The sequence below is a fragment of the Eschrichtius robustus genome, chromosome 1 (genome assembly GCF_028021215.1).
Source record: "Eschrichtius robustus isolate mEscRob2 chromosome 1, mEscRob2.pri, whole genome shotgun sequence".
Taxonomy (NCBI): domain Eukaryota; kingdom Metazoa; phylum Chordata; class Mammalia; order Artiodactyla; family Eschrichtiidae; genus Eschrichtius; species Eschrichtius robustus.
In genome coordinates this window covers 151,094,555-151,112,217 of record NC_090824.1, presented here as the reverse complement: position 1 = coordinate 151,112,217, position 17,663 = coordinate 151,094,555, and the positions used below count along the sequence as shown (strand labels likewise).

The following is a 17,663-nucleotide window of genomic DNA, read 5'->3' as shown; positions in this document are numbered from 1 at the left end:
CGGGCCTCTCACTATCGCGGCCTCTCTTGTTGCGGAGCACAGGCTCCAGACGCGCAGGCTCAGTAGTTGTGGCTCACAGGCCTAGTTGCTCCGCGGCATGTGGGATCTTCCCAGACCAGGGCTCGAGCCTGTGTCCCCTGCATTAGCAGACAGATTCTCAACCACTGCGCCACCAGGGAAGCCCCTCTGGGCTTTTAAAATAGCCCCATCTCAAAGGCTTTTCTCTTTCTTCTGGGGTGTATATGGGAGTGTAAGAGTTAGGATCTGGGAGTACCAGTAGGAGTGACGTTTGAAGTCTGTCCCCACCCTCTGATACTTGTTGTGCTGCCATATCTGCTCTGTTATTTCCTCTTATTATTTCTGCTTCTCCCTTTTGATGGCCTCTACAGTGAATACAGGCTATACTCTTTGGCAGGAGTATAGCCTCCAGCAGCCTCATAATTCACCCCCCCCCCCATTATTAATCTGTTTATTCCCTGAGGTCAGCATTCACCTCTCCTTCCAGATGGCCCCATGGGTGTGTAGGATTGAATAAGCATATTTAGAGTCAGTGTAGATATTGACAACTTTCCCTTTCCCCAGTTCTAGTGCTCTGATTAGGGCAATTAACTCAGCCCTCTGAGCAGAGCAGCCAGAGGGCAAGGCTTTTAGCTTCCACCACTTCAGTGACAGAAACCACTGTGTAGCCTGCCTTTTGTTTTCCATCTTTCATAAAGCAACTCCCATCAGTGAACCATTCCAATCCTGCCTTCTCTCTAGGGGAGCTCTTTAAGTCAGCCCTGCTGGAATAAACCTGTTCCATAACTTCCTCACAATCATGAGTTAATTTTGGACCTGTCTGAGGTAGCAAGGAGGCAGGGTTAAGGCCATTACAGCGCCTCAGAGTCACAGACAGGTTGTCTAGAAGCATGGCTTGGACTTGGAGGGTTTGACCAGAGGATAACCAGTCTGCCCCCCTTACCTTTACGAGGTGGTGTGGGGTCCAGATGGTCAGAGGCTGTCCAAAATTTAATTTGTTAGCTTCTTTGAGAAGCTGAGAAGTAGCAGCTACAGCCTGTAAACATGGGGGCCCTCCTTTAGCAGTTTGGTCCAATTGTTTAGAAAAACAGGCTACAACCTGAGTCAGAGGTCCAAGTTTTTGTTTAAGCAAGCCCAGGGCAGTTTCTCCTCTCTCATGTACGTGTAGATGGAAAGGGAGACTCAGGTAGGGTAAAGGTAACACGGGGATTCTCATGAGATGGTTTTTGAGTTCTAGGAATGCCCAGTCACAATTGGGGGTCTGCTCAAAATGGTCAAGGTCCTTCCTTTTTAATTGTTCATACGAGAGCTTAGCAATTAAGGCAGAATTGGGGATCCATATGTGGCAGAACTCAGGCATTCCCAGGAAACCCTGGAGCTGTTTTCTCGTACTCGGGGTGCCATCTGGCAAATATGTTCTTTCCTCTCCTTAGATAGTGCTCTGTGCCCCTTTTCTATTATTAAACCCTAAGTGTTCTACCTGCTGGAGGGAGATTTGGGCTTTTTCCTTTGAAACTTTATATCCTCTCTCGGCCAGATGATTTAAGGCATTGACTGTGTTATGGTCGAAAAGCTCTTTGGTGGGGTGGCGATTAGAATGTCATACACATATTGAAGTATAGTACCCTGTTCTTTTTTTTTTTTTTTTAATGGTTTCATGAGCAGTGACGGGGGGGCCTCTGTGTTTTGTTTTTTTAAATTTATTTATTTTTATTTATTTATGGCTGTGTTGGGTCTTCGTCTCCGTGCGAGGGCTCTCTCTAGTTGTGGCAAGCGGGGGCCACTCTTCATCGCGGTGTGCGGGCCTCTCACTATCGCGGCCTCCCGCTGCGGAGCACAGGCTCCAGACGCGCAGACTCAGTAATTGTGGCTCACGGGCCCAGCCGCCCCGCGGCATGTGGGATCCTCCCAGACCAGGGCTCGAACCCACGTCCCCCGCATTGGCAGGCAGACTCTCAACCACTGCGCCACCAGGGAAGCCCTGTTCTTTTTTAAAAAAATTAATTAATTTATTTATATTTTATTTTTGGCTGCAGTGGGTCTTCGTTGCTGCGTGTGGGCTTTCTCTAGTTGCGGCGAGCAGGGGCTACTCTTCGTTGCGGTGCGTGGGCTGCTCATTGCGGTGGCTTCTCTTGTTGTGGAGCATGGGCTCTAGGTGCACGGGCTCAGTAGTTGTGGCATGCGGGCTCACTTGCTCTGCGGCATGTGGGATCTTCCTGGACCAGGGCTTGAACTGGTGTCCCCTGCGTTGGCAGGCAGATTCTTAACCACTGTGCCACCAGGGAAGTCCTAGTCCCTTGTTCTAACTCAAGGTCACTAAGAGCCTCAGCTAAAACCTTTCCGAAAAGGGTGGGAGAGTTTTTAAATCGCTGGAGCAGAACCATCCAGCAAAAATGTTGTTTTTTCATGCTGCCACCTGCCATTCAAATGCAAAAATGTACTGAGATTACAGGGCTAAGGGCACACAAAAGAAGGTGTCTTTTAAATCTAACACTGAATACCAAATCCTTTCGCAGTTTAGGGTAGAGAGTAAGGTGTAGGGATTTGGCACCACTGGGTGAATTTCCTCCGTAGCTTCATTTACAGCTTGGAGGTCCTGAACTAGCCAGTATCTCTTGTGTTTTTTTTTTTTTACTGGCAGATTAGGAGTTTTGCAAGGAAAATGGCAGGGTCTAAGAAGCCCTTGTTTGAATAGACTTTCTACTTAATGGCCGCTAGGGCTTCTTTGCTTAATTGGTATTGTTTTTTATTTGGGTGATTGTACGCGGGTCGCAGCTTGACCACGACTGGTGGTGCCCTCCTGGCTCTGCCCACAGTGTCGTGAGCCCATACTGAGGGATTAATCCCCTCAAGGTTAATTGAGCCATTATTCTTGGCAGAGGGTGGTAGCATGAGCACTACGGAATGGAAGGGAGTCTTAGATATTTTGATGTTAAGTTTTGTGTCTCTGAGATAAAATGTAGCTCCCAATTTATATACTAAATCTCTTCCTATTAGAGGAATTAGGCATTCCGGGACATACAGGAAAGAGTGAGATAACTTTTTTCCTTCCAAATCGCACTCAAGATGCTCTATAATAATTGCGTTCCTGCGGCTTCCCTTTCACTCCCATTATCTTATATTTATCTTTGGTCATTTTGCCTTGTTGGGTGTTCAGGACCCAGTAAGTGGCCCCTGTGTTGACTAAAAAGTCAGCCTTTTTGCCACCTGTAGTCAGGGTCAGCCAAGGCTTCTTGGGGGTAATTTCCGGGGTGCTCCTAGGAGCCCCTGGGCCCCTTCAGTCCTCTTCTTTTATGTGTGTGACCAATGAGGGTGGGCCAGGACATGGTGGTCCACTTAGTCTCCTTCTGAGACATTTGGGGCATTCCCCCTTCCAGTGGCCCTCCTCTATGCAGTTAGCACACTGATTGTCTTTAAGCCCTTCTCTCCACTGTGGGCATGGTCTTCGAAATCCCAGGCGACTCACTGATGTTACAGGGTCCCTTGTGTGTGTGTGTGTGTGTGTGTGTGTGGGGCGGGGGGTGGGTGTCATCCCTTGGAGGTCGATTAACCCTGAATTGCTAAAGCCAGAGAACTGGCAGTTTGTTCTGCTCGTTTATCTTCCTTTGTATCGGCCTCCAGATCCCGGTTGTTAAACACCCGAAATGCTGATTCCACCAGCCGGGAAGTAGGTGTGGTGGGCCCTCTCTCCAACTTTTGTAATTTTCTCCTAATGTCTGGGGCACTCTGGGAAATAAGATGGTACTTAATAATGGCCTTCCCTTCCAATGACACCAGGTTTATGTTTGTATACACTCGGAGGCACTCCCTTGGGTGCTAAAGGAAGGCTGAGGGATTTTCCTTCAGTCCTTGGATGACTCCTTGAACCTACTCCAATTTATGAGTTTCTTCCCCGCTGATTGAATGCCCTTCAGAATCAAATTCCTGAAATGTGTGAGGTGCTGCTGACCATTTTCCTCTAGATGGCCCCACCCAGGGTCCGTGTCGGGAACAGCCTGGACTCCAGGCTGGTATACCGCATGCCCCACGTTATTTTGATTGGTCTTAGCAGCTTCCTCCCTTGCATTAATTATAATCAGTACCTTTTCTTCCCCAGACAATAAGATGTTTAGGAGGGTTTGGGTATCCACTCAAATGAGTGTGCAGTATTCCCCAGACTAAATTAAGGACTCCCTCGGGGTCTTCCCTTAAACCCGTGGATCGATCCTTCCAATTATAGAGATCCAAAGAAGAGAAGGGTCCCTACACAGTGGTCAGTTCGCCCTTTCCATTGGGAACCGCCTGAAGGGGTAATAGCTTATTGATTCCAGAGGGCTGGTACTGAATGCTGCTACAGGTGTGCATTGGACTAGTCCCCAAGGAAGGTGTACCAAGAGATGGAGGTGAAAGAGTCGGGGAGGGGGACCACCCATTGGGCGGAAGAGGGGGCACCAGGTAGGGAGGTGGTGAACTTGAGGGAGTAGAGAGCGTCGGGGATTCAGGAGAGGTAGGGGTAGATGTCGATGACTCAGGAGTCTTAGGTGAACTGTTGGAAGCGGGGGCAGCTACCCTTAGCAGAGGGAGGAAGTCAAGAGGATCCTCAGGCTGAGATTCCAATTCCAGGAAAGAGAAATTTGAACTAGCCTTGCATTTTTTCCAGAAGCCCTTTATTTGGCTAAGGGCCATGAAAAGTTGGACATAGGAGATCTTATCCCTTTTTTTTTTTTTTAACGCTGGCAATAGAGGTCAAATTAAAAAATAGTATTAGAATTTAGAGAGTTGTTAGTTGGCCGACTTTCTCCATCCGCCAGTTTATGTTGGGGCCATGCGGTGTTACAAAAGAAAATAAGCTGTCTCCCTGTTAGTGGGCGCTACTCAAAGAATTTCCAGTTATGGAGAATGCACCTTAACAGCGTTCACTGGGATAGAGGCTTGATTACCCATACTGGGGAGTCCTTATTTAGTCTGTTTCCAACTTCCCAGTGGCCTCTTCTTAGGGTTGGTGGCGATGCAGATCGCACAAGATTGACCCACACCAAGTGGTTTAGGAGCTCTAACTGAAACCTGAACCAATCTTCGCAGGGGCTGGAAGGGGAGACACTGTCCAAGAGGGCCTTAGTTATAAAGCCCCCCCCCTTTTTTTAACGTTTATTTATTTAATTTATTTGGTTGTGTTGGGTCTTAGTTGTGGCAGGCAGGCTCCTTAGTTGCGGCTCGCCGGCTTCTTCGTCTTGGCACGTGGCCTGCTTAGTTGTGGCTTGCAAACTCTTAGTTGCAGCATGCATGTGGGATCTAGTTCCCTGACCAGGGATCGAACCCGGGCCCCCAACGTTGGGAGCGCGGAGTCTTAACCACTGCACCACCAGGGAAGTCCCTATAAAGGCCCTCTTAAGTCAGTGACTAGATGTTCCCAGACCCACTGTGGGGCTGTAGGAGATATCTTTCAGCAAGCAGTCCCCAGAGATAGGGTGAAGGGGGAGTGGGAAATAAGCGTTCTCTAATCAGATAAATTGCTCAGTTAAAGAGCCTCTCCGGTAGTCAAGGAGGCTTGTTCACAAAGGATGTGTCCCTGCTCCGTTACAGGTAATCAGGCAGCAGGCCGAATGCCCATTTGGTATGTGTCCAGTTTTCTATACTCTCAGCTACGAGGACCCAAGGACTTTGGACAATTTGGGGGTCCTCTTCTTCCTTCCCCAACTAGACAAAGTGATTTTCCTGAAATCTGATGAAAACAAGATTTTTAAAGGGTTCATGTCTCAGAGGAGGGATCCCTAGGGATCTGTGGTGGAGGGTAGTGGGGAGGGACCTACCCAACAGAGACGTATACCTTGCCCCGGGATGGCAAGTTAGGGCAAGAGGAACCAACACAGAAGATGTGCTCTTGGATTTTTGACTATACCCTAGAGGTGGGAACGCTGTAGAGGTTGGGGCTGTGAATGTTTTACAGTGTGCCTACTTACACGGACATTTGCTTCTGGTTGGCAGGGTACCCAGTGCTCATCTACCCTGGTGCATGACCAACTTATCCTTTTTGGTGGCAAACGCCATAGTGGCCTTCAAGTGCTCAACCCGTGTCCACAGTTGTGGCATGTATTTCCAAGAGCATTAGGACAAACAAAACCACATAGAACAGAGATTGAAGCTTCACTCACATCAAGAACAGAGACTAGGGCTTATGTCACACACATGAAACAAAGAAATGTTCTTTACCTGAGGAGTGCTCCACTTGATCCTTGGCTGCTTTTCAATCTCAGGCTTAATTTAGTAGCCCTTACTGGCCCAGCGGTTGAGAATTGGGGCGAACAGCTCAGTTATTTAGCCGGCTTTGTTGGCCCTGGGTCAGTGAGTAACCCTGAGTTAACAGACAGAATGCGCCCCTTGTTGGATGCCAGAATTTGTTACCAAATTAAGTTGTATGGACCCTGCTCAGGCCCTAGCTGAGCCGATGCGCCCTGCCTCAGCGGGAGAGGGTTCTTTTTCCTGCTTGGGTTGAGCCTTATTCAGCGGTCAGAGATTGGAGAAGCAGGAACTAAGTTTACAGATCAACTTATCACCCACTTGGTGAGAGGGATTTAATTTTAAAGATAGGAGTGAGGCTAATGATGGGGAGGCATATGCATTAGTCTACCTGGGAAGGGGCAGGGCTTTTTCAGGGGACTAGAGTGCCACCCCCTTTTTAATGCTTTTTTGGTCCTTAATGTCCAGTTATGGCAGCCGGTAGATGTGTCATTTAATATGCTAATTTAGAAAAATCAACACATAGTGAGACCCAGGGTCTGTTGGAGGTCAGGTTTGTGGCCATCTCGTCCCCAGTTAGTTCCATCTAGTTTTTTTTTTTTTGTTTCTTATCTTCTTTTTTTTGTTTCTTCCTGTCTTATCTCTGGATCCGTTAACTTAAAGATTTATGTTAACTCCTGCTAAAGGTGGAGGTGGCAGGGTTGTGAGCAAAGACCTGAAGCAGCTGTGACAACAAAATGACTCAATGCAGACATGAATGAGAAAGGTTCACGGGGTTGAGGGGAGAACGTTTTGGACTAGTTGGTTGAAAATCTGGTCCCTTCCAGGGTTCAGCCACTTGCTGGACATGAGGCCAAGAGCCGGTCTCTCCATGGCTCATTCCCAGCAGCATGTTCTTTGGCAGAAGAACAAAACCTGGGTCTCCCTGGTGGCAGTCTTCCCTCATGCTTTGCGGATGCTTCATTGGCGCTTCTGCTTACATTTCACTGAGGTTAGAGGCTGGTCCAAGGAGTAACTTGGCGTTTTGTGTGGTTGTAGGTATGTCTGCGATTACACCTACTACCTGTCTTTGCATCATGGAAATGGGTGCGCGGCGCTCGTCCATGTCCCTCCATTATCTCCTTCGCTTCCGGCTAGCCTGCTGGGAAAAGCCCTGCAAGTTATCATCCAGGAAATGCTGGAGGAGACTGAGAAAACCAGGTCTCAACGCCTGGTTCACAGGAAACTCAGCCTTTGCGATTCCAGACAAGGGGAACCAACTGGGGGACTGCTCCTTTAGAGAAAATTAAATGTTTCATTCCTGTATGTAGAGTTCAGCTGTGCTTTGAGAGGCTTTTAAAAATTTGCTTGTAAAACAGTTTACACAGAGGAAAAAAGTTCTGAATTAGCCCAATGAAATCACAAAGGGTTATTTTATTGTCAGAAGAAAGAACACTCTGAAAGGCAGACATTTCACAAGGGCTTAACTAGCTTCAGTTATGGTTTTCCGGACAATAAAATGAAATGCTAGTAATTTTTTTTCCTCTTAAAAGTCTATGCAGCAGGCCTGTGTGATCCTGCCCAGATTTCTGGGACCCCAGACCTGTTCTGCGAGCCCTGTGTGGTGGGATGACCTGCGACTGGCCGACCATGGGAAACGCAGGTGCAGCTGCTACTCGGGCGCCCCACTCTGGGCCTCCAAGCTTGTGCATCCAGATGCTGTGGGCAGCTTCTGAGCCACTGAGTCTTTAGTGTTTGGTTTTTTCTTTCTTAACTTTACTAAAAAATTATTGTAAAATACACATAACATAAAATTTACCATTTTAACCATTTTTAAGTGTTCAGTGGCGTTATGTACATTCACTTGTTGTGCAACCATCACCACCATCCATCTCCAGAATTTTCTCATCATCCCAAACGGAAACTCTGTACCCATTAAACAGTGTCTCCACCATTCTCCCCCCGAGGCCCTTGGCATCTTTTATTCTACCCTCCATCTCTGAATTTAACTACTCTAGGGACCTCATATAAATGGAATCCTTGTCCTTTTGTGACTGGCTTATTTCACTTAGCATAATGTCTTCAAGGTTCATCCATGTTGTGGCATGCATCAGAATTTCCTTCCTTTGAGGCTGAATAATATTCCATTGTATGTATAGACTACATTTTGTTTATCCATTCATCTTTTGATGGACACTGGGTTGCTTTTACCTTTTGGTTATTGTGAATACTACTACTATGAACACTGGTGTGCAAATATGTGTTAGAATCTTGGTGTGTGTGTGTGTATGTGTGTGTATTGCTGGATCATAAGGTAATTCTATGTTTACTTTTTTGGGGGAGCTGCTATACTGCTTTCCATGGCAGCTGTATCACTTTACATTCCCCCAGTAGTGTTTGGTCCTAAAGCAAAGGTTAATAGCTGGGGTTAGCTTCTCTGCCATGGTCAGTGTTATCCCTACCTTTTAAGAAACAGAACCTCCCCTTTTCATCTTTCATTTTGCCTTTATGACACGGTTCCAAGCTGTTCACAACAAGGTTTTACTTGTCCAGTGTTTTCTGGGGGCAAATTTCCATTGGGAACCCCATTAGCAACACAGTATTTTGGAGAAAGAGCTTGAAGGTGGCTAAGCTCTGGGAAATTTCTTCTTATGTTGGTATGCTCACAGCTATCATTTTCCACTTAATTCCATTAAAAAAAAAAATCATCGTCACTTAGTACCCAGATTTATTCACTGTAAGAAAAAGCAGCTGCACCTTAATAACAAAGGAACTGGGCAAAGGAGCTCGCTTTACCATTAGCCCTCCAGCACACTTGTGCATTTGTAATAGACTTTACAGGACCCCTTTGCAAATGAAACTGGCTCACGTGCCGTAAAACAGATCAAAGTCCTACTGTAGCAGATCAAAGGCAGCAAGTGGGGTGGGATGGTCTGGCCAGCAAGCATAGGTCCTGCTGCACGGCTGTTAATGTGGAGTGCCTTCTGTAGTTGTAGGCAAACACCTGCTGCCCAGAGCCCTGGACACCCCCTTATTTTAGCTTCTGTCTCAGGACGGGGGCAAGCAAGCGTCCTCTGTGACCGGTTCCAGTGTTATTTCAGATTGTAAAATGCGTATGGCTTGGCGCCAAGCAAACTCTTAGATGTCATCCAGTTGGAGGCCCAGAGCTCCCTCTTGAAGAACGTCCCTGTCATCTCCCCTCTGTGGCCTCCAAGGTTCTTTAGGGAGAACCCCAGAGGGCCAGTTCACATCCTGGTCTAAGTGGCCTGCCATCCCCCGCTGATACACACTGGGGTCTGTTTAGTTATGGCTGATACGCAGCAGTTCTGAGACAGTTTGAAAGCTGACACAGCTTCAAAAGGCTGAGCCCTGAGTTGGTCATTTAATAGCTGGGGGTCTTGGACATATCTGCGTGTTTACTCATCTGTAAAACAGAGTAATAAAAAGCCTTCCTTTGCAGAGTTGTTGTGAAGATCTGGTGAGAGAATGGATGTGAAAGTCCATCAGTGATGAGAGGAAACTTTACTGAATGTGGGCTTGTTGCTGGACCTGTGAGGGTAAATATGGAAATAGCCCTGCTAGATTGTGGGCTTAAGCAGTGGCATTGTGGGCTTAAGCAGTGGCATGGTGGGGAGAGGGTCTAACACTTCTAAAGACCCAGCACCTTCATCCTCAGAAGAAACTGCTGCTCCTCTGGCTGAGGACAGGTGCAGACTGCGCCTCCACAGCCTGGAAGCATGGCATCACCCACCGGGGAACATGGGAATCCTGCTGGGTTCCTGTGTCCTCCCCACTAGAGCCCAGACACCCACCCAAGCCTCAGAAATGAGCCTGCTGTTAGTCATCGGTCATCTAGTGAGGGTCCCCTGAGCGCCAGCCACTCCGTGACAATGGAAAGCAAAACCCCGGGGCAATGCCAAGCTTGAGAGTCCCCTCTTTTTTGTTTTTAGGTCCAAGTATTTGAGACTCACCAGGTCTTAAGTAAGCATGGCCTTTCATTTACTTCTGCTGCCTACACCTTGCTAATTAGCGCTTTGTCCAGTAGCCTGATTTTATTACTGGAGTATAATTTCCCATGATCAAAGTTTAACGAATGATGAGCTTGTCTTCCTGATGTGTCTCAGGTTTCATTCTAGAACATGTACAGCTTGTTTCCTTAGAACATGTATTCACACTTCCTACCATAACCATTTCCCCTGGCAAAGATAATGATGCCCAGATTGTAGAGTCCCTGGGGCAGGCCAAGCTCGCTGGCTGGAAAGTAACTAACATTTCTGAGCAGCGCCAGGGAGCCGCATCCTGTGTGCATGTCTATGGCCTCACCTGCACCCTCTGAGGAGGTGTGCTGGCTGGGAGGGACCAACAAGGACATGAAAATGTGTAGAAAGTCCTTTGCCTCAGAGCCACCCAGATCAAACCTGCCCTGACTTTTGTCAGTGGAAAAGTCTACACATCATTCAAAAATCAAGTACAGATTTCTATATTTTATGTATTCAAATTTTCTTCTGGCTGATTTAATGGAGTGAGAAACAGAATAGCTTCCCTGTTCACCAGCAATTTGCATGCCGAGAAGGTTCAGCTGTCAGAAATAGAGCGAAGCCTTCATGCAGAACACCTCCCAGCGACATGTGTGAACACACATGCCACATGTAGCTCAGCTTCTCTGCTCAGAAGTGTGGTGATTCTTCCAGAAGGGGTGGAGGGTGGGGCAAAATCAGAGACCAAAAATGCATACGGAATTCTTTTATTTAACTTAAACCATGTAGTACTTTAACTACTAGAAAAAAGCAGAGTAAGAGAAACTAAAGTTGCCTTAGCTTCAGCCATTCAAAATAGACAGTTTCTTTTTTTCCATAAAGAATCCAGAGTATATCGCAATAACAGGAATAAATTCTTACAACAGAATATACAAAAAAACCTTTTGAAATTTTTTTCATCTACTGATTTTTTATATAAACAGAGGAATTTTTTTAGGAATAATTTATACACAGAAAGTCATTTTATGTAACAAATTGGCCATGTTATTACCTTTTTTTTTTTTTACTTTTTTTTAAAAACTTTTTTTTTTTAAACAAGAAAACTCAGAAAATGCATTATTTGCGATGCATCCATTCCATCGCGCCTTCTGGTTTGATTTTTTTTTTTTTTGTCCCAGAGGTAGACAAACTCTGGCAAACCTCTCACCTCAACCTCACTGGCTTAGAAAGCAGACAGGTGTTTTTGCCAAGCATCTACTCCACCTGTGGATGTATCTGTGCAACGCCAAACATCCAAATGAAAAGTTGCAAACAAAACCCAAATTGTTTCTGGATCTTTCTCCCATGTAGAGCAAAACCCCCAAACGTTGCCAGTGATGGGGATTTTGTGGGGTTGTGTTGACATGGCCAATAACCCATTGGGAGCTAGAGGAAATGGAGTCAAACTTAAAAAAATCTGGTGTGTGTATAGTTTTTATTAAAAAGAATTTGTTTTGTACTGAAAAAAAAATATATGTTCGGTGTTCTGCCTTAAATAAAAATAAATAGGGTCTCTTCCTTGTTATAGCAAAGCGTTAATCATGATATGAGGCATGTAAGCAAATGGCCCGCGTGCACCACCAGAATTACCATCTTTTGTGTGATAAGTCTGTATGCTGTGCTCACTGTGAAAACCATTAGCCGTGCAATGGAGTCCTTCCATCTCAAGGCATTGTATAACAGTACAACTACCAAACCGACCCAACCAGATGCCGAAGGTGCCATGGCACCACGGCTGCAACACCTCTGCTGTTTCCTTGGCCAGTGAGGTTCTTTCAGTCTGTTAAAGTAGCTACACTCCAAAGGGAAATGACCAGTAAAAGATGATCCCCTGCCCAACCAGAGGGTTCTGGAAGACCAAGATACTGAAGATACAGAACTACTTCTTAAATCATCATCATTCCTTTGTTATAAACTAGGGCACAAAACATGGGGGGAAAGAGGGTGAACTACGGCTTGGGTCAGGGAAAAATCCTTTTTTGGCATATTGTAAAGCTAGCTAGTAAACAGGTGTCCTAAAAAAATGGATCACAAACACACATTTGCACACACAGAGAAAAAAAGTGTCTTTAAATTATTCTCAGCAATTATAAACTACATTTTATAAAATTATTCTATGTTCTTACAAAAATGCAATGAAACATTTAATTAGTTCTTGTAAACCAGATCTTCGTCAACTGACTACCCGTAATCTACTGGACTTAAGAGCCCTATTGAAAACGCTAATGAGTGACTAATTACAACGATGTTTACCAGAAAGATGTGGACACACACAAACATGGACATACAGATGAGTGATCATTATGTTCTTGCAGAAACAAAATAAAACGAAACCCTAAAGTCATGCCCCAGAACTGACACCTGACGGGTGCAATGCAGTTTGCGTTCTTGGAACAATTTGACTGAACTCCGCAGTAACAGTTTCCAAAGTAGGATGTTTTAGGTTTATCTGTTGAAACCAAATGCCCATGGATGACTGTTGAGCCTTGATGTGGTCTGATACCTTCAGAAACCATCAAGTTCCAAGCACAGCCCACACTTCTTCCAAGCCCTGTACCTTCTGCTTGTGCTTCCTCTCTCCACGTCATTCATGATCCCTGTTAGAGTGGTTTCCTGCTGCCTTATCATTCCACCATCAAGGAGTGTTCATCTGCTTTTTCTCTAAATGACCAAACTAGTCATCTAAGCTGGAGGCCAAAAACGAAACCCTCTGGCCTGTCCAAGGTCTGTATCTTCAGCATCTCTGGCAACAGAGGTTCAATCTAAACAACATCCTCTCTTGAAGTTCTCATTGGTACCACCAACTATGTCAGAGTGGAGTAAGAAAGTTTGATTTTCATCACTGGTTCTTAAAGAGTGGATCTCTGGTCCGTATCTCCCAATGCTGCTTAGCCCAGGAAAAGAAAAGACAGCCAACAAACACAAAAGTACCATTAACAAAAGAACAAACCCCAAACCTTAAATGCATTACTGGGACTGCTGGAATGGGCCAAGGCATACCATGGAGCTTTACTGTCAACTGGAGGGTGCCTGTGTTTTGAAAAGGAGTTGCCTTTGACACTGTCTGGCTGGAGGACCCAACAGTGACAGCTGAGGACCTTGGACCAAGCATCCTAGCCTTCTCACTGATCTAAGTGTGACCTTGCCATAACAGCGGCCTGCATCCCATGCAGCCACCTGCCAGCAGAGGTGGGCTGCTGAGAAAGAGGTTTTGGTGGAACAAACTGGCCTAGAATTTGGCGTCATACTTGGCTCTTACATCTGTTATCCCAACTGAAACACACCACTTCATGCCAAGCATTTTGCCATTTAGTTCCACAATAACCATTTTTTCTATCATTGAAATGTTGTTCCAAGTCATAAGAAACAGGCTGGAAGGAAAGGCCAGTGTCGGCCATGAACACGGTCTTCTATCTTCCAAGGGGGAAGCACATTCCAACTGTGTCAAAAGTCAGGACATCCTCTAAGGGAGTCCTGGGGTGGTCTGGGTCTCACCCAGCTGAAGTTCAACAACGTCTCCAGAATACACCAGCTCCTGCTGCCTCAGGGAAGGGCTGTGTGTGATCATGTTTTAATGCTCACATCAGTTCAATGATGTGCCTCAGTGGTTCACGTCACTTCAAGCAGTGTGAGCTGCTGTCAGGAGGCTGCATGGAGAATGCCACAACTCAGCTTAAGTTATTTGGAGCATACAAAGGAGGAAACCAAGAAGAGGTGGGAAAATCAGCATAAAATTAGGCTAGAACTGTGGACAGATGATGCCTTGGTATAGTTAAGGTGGGTGGTTTGGTCCAGTAAAATGACTGCACCATCACACAAGCAAAATTTTCTTTTATTTAAGTGTTTCTGAAGCATTTGTTATGATGGGCACTATACTGTTAGTGTTTTCTTTCTACTTAAAAGGAAAACCACCTACATAAAACAAAAAGTGACACCAACAACTCGGACAGTTTAAACAAAACCCTTATAACCAGCTGAATGATCTGTAGAAATCCAGTTGTGGAAACCGGTAGGTATGTGCAAAAGAGAGGAGAGGCCACTATTCCAAGGGGTCACCTACAGTGTGGAAGCGGGAAACCCTGATCAAACATTATTTCTCAATGACCTTAAGATCCCAGGGGACTTGGGAAAGGGGAGGGATGTTCTAGCAGGAGGGAGGGGCTCCTGAGTGTAACTGCAGTCCTGGGACCGTAAAGGAGCCGCCACACTTTGGGAGACGCCCACTGCGTTTCCCAGAAAAAACGCTAGTGCCTGTGAGAGCAGCTGCTGGAGGGGGTGCGCCGTCCACCCCGTGATCTGCGGGACGAGGGGATGAGGCACAGCCCCAGCGGGGGCACGGCGCCCACCGCTGGCCCCTTCCAGCCCGAAGGTTTGGTACGTCTTTGTTTTCCCCTGGGGAGGAGGTGAGTGAGGGTGAGGTTGAGAGAACTGCCTGGAGAGGGAGAAGGGGACTCTTCTCCGTACATTCCACGTGAGACTGGCCGTCAGGTCAGGAACCCCGAGCGGGCTTTTGGCGCCCAAGCGGCTGCACGAGGGGCTGAGCCGGCCTAGCCGGAAGCCCACCCAGCACCCACCCCGCGGCCACAGGGACAACGGGGGCCCTAAGGAGACACCACCTGACCCCGGCCCCAGCACTGCCTGTCCCCAAGACCTGGAAACCACTGCTCTTCCCTGTCCGCCACCCAATCTGCACCAAGTAGCTGGTTTCCAAGACAACCGGGCGGGGCCCCTCTCCGCCTCTTGGGATACCGAGTCAGGAGAACAACAGAAGCGACGCAAAGTGAGACGTCGCAGAAAAAGGCGAGCTGTTCGAAATGAGTGGAGAGGTGAGCTAGTGTTGCTTTGACCCCGGAATACAGCCTGGCCTCTCCCTGCGTCACCTGGTGTGTACGGCCTGTGGTGTGGATGAGGTTACCAGTATCAACGGCATATTGTCAGGTGCTGAGAAATGTGAGATGTATTCTTTTTATATATACACATATAAAAAATAAGAGTGAGGTAGATAAATGTTTGGAAAAAAAACCAACAAAAACCCAAAAACTGTCCCGTCTTACACACACACACACACACACACACATACACACAAAAACCCTTTTCTCAGTATTTAAATTCATAAGGGGGCTTCTCTACAGTGATTGAAACTGGTATCACAAAATAAATTAAAAGAAAACTACATATAATACCTTCTTAATTAATTTTTTCTTTTTTTCATTTTTTTTTTTAAGGGAAAAACTATGGGACAGAGACTAGAGAAAATAGTGGGACTGAAACTACTGACAAGCAAAAAAGCACTACAAACTTTCTTTTTTGTGTTTAATCTCCAGTCACAACTAGCAATCATTATATTGTAGCTTTGTTCTTACTCATAATTTAAACATTTCCATCCCAGAAGCAACTCTTGTGCTGTCATCACTCTGGTGAGAAGTGCTAAAAACTAAACAAAACAAGACCCCCGGGCCCCGAGGACGCGGCTTCCTGGCCGAGGAACAGCGCGCCTGCGCCAGGGCTCCTGTCCCCTGGAGGGGAGCACCGGGCTTCGGCCCCGCGGCGCCTGCGCTGTCCCGCGCTGGCAGCGGGCTGGCCGGCTCCCCGAGGATACTGCCCCTGTGCCCTACTCCCCGCCGGTGCCAGGGGGTCCCTGGGGAGTCTCTAGTTCTAAGGACAGGGAGGTCGGTCTGGAGGGTGGTGGCGGGAAGCCGCAGGTGGGCCCACTGGAGCGCGCTCGGCTGCACCCCTGGACTCAGCAGCTGTTTTCCATGGGATGGAAGGGTTAAATATCCATTAAAAACAAAATAGTAATCCAAATGCCTAGTGTCTGCAGTTAAAACTGCTGTTGTACCCAAGAATTAAAAAAATAGATATATGTGTGTCACAACCAAAACAAAGGCAAGGGAAAGAGAAGGTGAGACTTTTCAACAATGATGAATATAAACACTGAACAAGGATGTGCGAAATATTTAACCTTTTTTTCTGACCTGAGTTTGTATCATGTCTTGCACTGTAACAGACTCAAATGCTGTGTGAGAGCAGGCTGGGGAGAGAGGGTCCAGGGCAGGCGCCCCGCCTTCTCTCCACCTGCTCCCCTCACCAGCCTCGTGCCCACAGAGCCTATGGGGTAGAATAGAACTAACGGGGCAGGGGGAGCGGGGAGGGGTATGTATTTATAAAAAGGCATCAAACAGTTCATGGCAAATTATGTTATATAAGTATCAATTACTGGGAAAAGAGGAAGAAAGTCACGCACTCTAGTACAAAGCATAAGAAGTTTCTTGGAGTGAGCAGAGAGGGAAGAGGGTAGACCTGAAGGTTTTCATAGATTAAATCCACAAAGATAAAGAACAAAAAAAATAGCAGCTTTTTTTTTTTTTTTCTGTACAGACGTATAGATGAATATCTGAACCGTAAAAAAGTTATAAAAGTGACATTAAAGACGATGTGTATGCAAATGTTTCATGGTCTGACATAGAACTGTAAGACCCATGAAGAAGTCCTAGTAACAGAGAAAATGTCAACAAAGCTTAGAATGCTTGAATCCATTTACTGCTTTTCTTCGTACTGTTGTTGTGGTATTTGAATTTCTTTCCTTGCAAACTTGCATAAACAGTTGGGCTGAGTCCCTGGATACCCCTTCCCATCTGTGTTCTTGGGGGCCAGGTGGGGAGCTGGGGCGGGGACAGGAGACTGGCACGTGGACGACCTTTACTCAAAGCCTGTCTTCCAGGCTCCCGACAGGGCCTGTTTCCTCCAGAATTCCTGGGGGCTAGAAGGTGTGGGTGCAGAAGGGGGAGCAGGGAAGCCATCTTCACTGAGAGGAAGTCTCATTCTGTCCAGTTCCCCCAAATAATAACCTCGTCAAAAGCAATCAGACCTGTGTGAATGTGAGACTTGAAAAGAACACCAGGGGACGATCGGATGGAGGGCATCACCAGCGTGGCTCTTAACGAGTGACTAGCTACCATGCTCGCTCAGGCCTCTGGAAACAAAAGAACAGTGCGGGGACGGTGAGGGAGAAAGTTCGGGGTTTTGGCAGAATTTGGCAGCGTTAACATGGTAACAACCTTGGATGAACGATGGCCCTTTGTAAATTTCGTATGTCCCTAAAAATGTTAAAGATACGGTTAAAAAAATCCTGTCTCAACGTGTTTTATAAAGACCTATGGTGACCGGCAGGTGTGTTCAGGGGGGCCATGGAGGGACAGACGTTGCCTCAATCCAATACAAAGGGCGTCCCGGCTGGGCTTGCAGCAAATGTGTTTCCATCATGAAGCAGAAAGGAAGAGAAAGGTGAGAGAGAGAGGGAGAGAGAGACAGGGAGAGAGAGGAGACTTGATTCTCAAGTGTTCTGTTGCTATTAAGTGTTGTCATTAAGGTTCTTAAAGGCCCATGTCAGTTAAGGGTTTGGGTAGGGAAATAAAAAGCTGCTTGCATATTGAA

General features: G+C 46.7%; 1 protein-coding gene across 2 annotated transcripts in view; it reads left to right on the top strand.

Moving 5' to 3' along the window:
• PGPEP1L (pyroglutamyl-peptidase I like) overlaps positions 1–8,172 on the top strand; it is a 48,933-nt gene extending 40,761 nt beyond the window's left edge. For both annotated transcript variants that reach the window (XM_068557049.1, XM_068557059.1), the window contains one exon: positions 7,273–8,172. In XM_068557049.1, coding sequence (XP_068413150.1) covers positions 7,273–7,513 — 241 coding nt within the window. In that variant the 3' untranslated portion in view covers positions 7,514–8,172. The remainder of the gene's footprint in view (positions 1–7,272) is intronic.
• The last annotated feature ends 9,491 nt before the right edge of the window (positions 8,173–17,663 follow it).